Source organism: Fundulus heteroclitus, unplaced genomic scaffold, assembly GCF_011125445.2.
Source record: "Fundulus heteroclitus isolate FHET01 unplaced genomic scaffold, MU-UCD_Fhet_4.1 scaffold_321, whole genome shotgun sequence".
Classification (NCBI taxonomy): Eukaryota; Metazoa; Chordata; class Actinopteri; order Cyprinodontiformes; family Fundulidae; genus Fundulus; species Fundulus heteroclitus.
The window spans coordinates 104,596-107,500 of NW_023396731.1; the positions used below are offsets into that span (position 1 = coordinate 104,596).

Below are 2,905 nucleotides of genomic sequence, written 5' to 3' on the forward strand. Positions count from 1 at the left end.
CCACATTTCTCATTATGGAGCTGCCAATAATTAAGGTCGGCTCCTCGGCGAGATTGTCGCTCAGAGGGGAAAATTTATTAGAAACGCAGATGGGTTGGTGGTGATCTGGGGTCTGTAATCTAGAGCTATGCTTCCTACGAACTGTCACCCAGCCAGCCTGGTTACCAGGCTGCTCGGGTGCTACTGCTTTAGGTTCGCTACGTGAAGTTACTCTATGCGGCTCCGCGCTAGCAAAAGAGCGGCTATCAGCTGGTTTTTCAACAGCACGGAGCCGGGTCTCCAATTCTGACACCCTCGCCTCCAAAGCTACAAAAACACTACATTTATTACATGTACCATCATCACTAAAGGAGGCAGAGGAATAACTGAACATCTGACACAGAAAGCAGCAGATAGGAGACTTAGTCAGAGCCGGAGAAGCCATTATGAGGCTAAGGCTTGGCTAGCACTAGGCTAACGCTAGGCTAAAGCTAGGCTAACGCCCTATTACCACGCCAAAGAACAAACCGTGTGAAACACGAGGAGTTCCCAAACGTGATGAGCAGCCACAGACAATGTTTTAAAAGTGCTTATGTTTGGAAACAGATGTTACAGCAAAGAGGTTTAAAGATAAAAAGCGAGAGAGCCTGGAGCAAAGCTCCGTCGTTCACACAGCAACAACAGGAAGTGACGCAATACGCCTTACCGCAAACAGGAAGTCCGCCAAGAACAGTTCTGTTCAGATAAGTGGTTTTGTTTCTCTTTTACAGAGTATGACATTTGCAAATGCAACCTGCAGTGCAGGTCAACTGCACACTTCCACTGTCTGTATTGTACTCAGACAATAATCAGGAAAGACCAGGTAACAACACACCTAAATGACTGCCCCTCCAACACGCCCCTTTCTTCTTCTGCCTCCCCCCATCATTTGGCCTCCAGCATTGCAGCGACCAGTGCTCCACCATCTCCTGCCGCCTCCCTTGTGCCCTCCAGTGCACCACCACACAAGAGGAGGAAAAAAGAATCTGTCATGTGTCCACATTGTACTATGACTATAAACAGGAGAAATGTGAGACTGCACATTCAGAGGAAACATAAGCCCAAAGGAGTAGACATTACAGCAAGTAAGCATTTGAAATCCCAGGCAATAGATTATAAAAATGGAATATTTGCTGTGGTGAAGTCATTTTAGGACCCAACACTCCCATCCATGTGGTCAAAAGGACTTGGGGGAAGGAACAGTCGACCAAATGTGAGCTGGATATCTGCAAAATCAATGCAGAATTTGCTGAACGCTCAAATTTTAGACCTTTTGAGTGTCACCACATCCAGTCACTTGTTTACTGTCCACCATTCAGAGGTGAAAACCCCTCTCTCACTGAAGATGTTCTGCAGGAGATGGTGAATGAGAAATGGTTTGGAGAGGACAAGAAGGAGAGTTGTCTGAAACACCAAAGGGAGGCTACAGATGCAGGAACACCTCTGTCCTGTAAACTCTCAATTTGCAATCCCTCCACAAAGAGGTTTATTTCCATTTATGAGACTACTGTATCTTATTACAGTATGTTTGGACGACTTTTGGTCACCTTTGACTCAAAACAGAATTCCTGGCACTGTCCTTGTGCAAGGCCAATGCAGTCTTGCCTGCACAAATGTATTGCAAAGTGGCACCTGTTTCAGTTTGAGCGAGAACTTTTTCAGAGGACACGAAGTGTGGAGGAAGAACTTGTTCCAAACCATTTCCCTACAGAAGTGGAAGGTGAAGAGGAAGAGGAAGGAGGCCACTACCCACCAGAGGGAGATGTTTTAGAAAAAATGGTGCAGTACATATACCACCACAAGAGAATTCCATCTGTACCAGACGCTAATATGGTAATCACAGATAATTTCCCAAGATTATATACCCCAGCAGAAACATTCTGCACTGAATGTTCTGAGGCCGCTCTACTTGGGGAACCGGAGCTAATAACAACCAAGGGCAGAATCCTCACTGTGACAGGTGTTATTGAAGGTTTGTCAATTTCTTATCGTCAGGATTGATAAAGTATCTATCTATCCATCTATAGATTAATCTTAGGGTTCATTGCATTTGTATACACTGTAATTATTTGTATTTGGCATAAACTGCCTGGTTACGCCTGTGAAACATCCTGTATTTGCCTTCATCAGGAATTTCATTGTTCAGAAAGCAGTGCTACACATGTGGGATGATGTACCGATATCAGGAGTGGTCAGATGGTGTCTACAATTTCGATGACCATACACTCCTGTCCTTGCACCTCTGTCTCTTTCTTCGGAACAGTCTTCAGGTAGGATGTATAATGTCTTTGATATCCTCTAATTAACTTGGGAGTGTAGGATGGGTGTGTATATACACACACAGTGTTTTCCATATATTGATGAGACTGTGGTGGCCCACCATAGTTTTGATATGGGACGTGAGATGTCTGCCATTCCAACGCAGATGACATTTCTGACAGTTCTTGTCTTTATTTGCATTACTTTAATTTACTTCATTTCTTTTCATTCTGGCCTGTATTGGTGTAGACTGGCTGAATGTGTCTTGTATGAAGCTAACTGGTTTGACTGTGTTTATCCTGATTTTACAGACCCACCAGGCTGTAAGTAGAACCATTGTGGTTTTAGAGAGAACCTCTGGCCAGACCTATCCCTCAAAAAACAGAATTCTGCACGCCTACCTGGCATTCGAAGCGCTTTGTGATCATGACTACACATATGCATGTGTGTCATGTGGACATAACCCAGTATCTGTTGTGATGGACCTTCATAAGAAGGGTGTCTTCAGTATGCCTGGTAAGCTCATGTCTGTCTAACTTAGTATCTGCCTGTCTATTCATCATTCCATTGTACCTGGGATTTGCTGCCCTTGTTTGAAACACCACCTGTTCAGCCTGTACATATTTAG

The 2,905-nt window shown here is 44.4% G+C and overlaps 1 protein-coding gene across 1 annotated transcript in view; it reads left to right on the forward strand.

The window, feature by feature from the left end:
• The first annotated feature begins 1,027 nt into the window (after window positions 1–1,027).
• Window positions 1,028–2,905, forward strand: part of LOC118559585 — an 8,090-nt gene continuing 6,212 nt past the window's right edge. Inside the window, 4 exon segments of the mRNA XM_036130278.1 lie at window positions 1,028–1,166; window positions 1,169–1,990; window positions 2,149–2,288; window positions 2,589–2,793. Coding sequence (XP_035986171.1) covers window positions 1,028–1,166; window positions 1,169–1,990; window positions 2,149–2,288; window positions 2,589–2,793 — 1,306 coding nt within the window.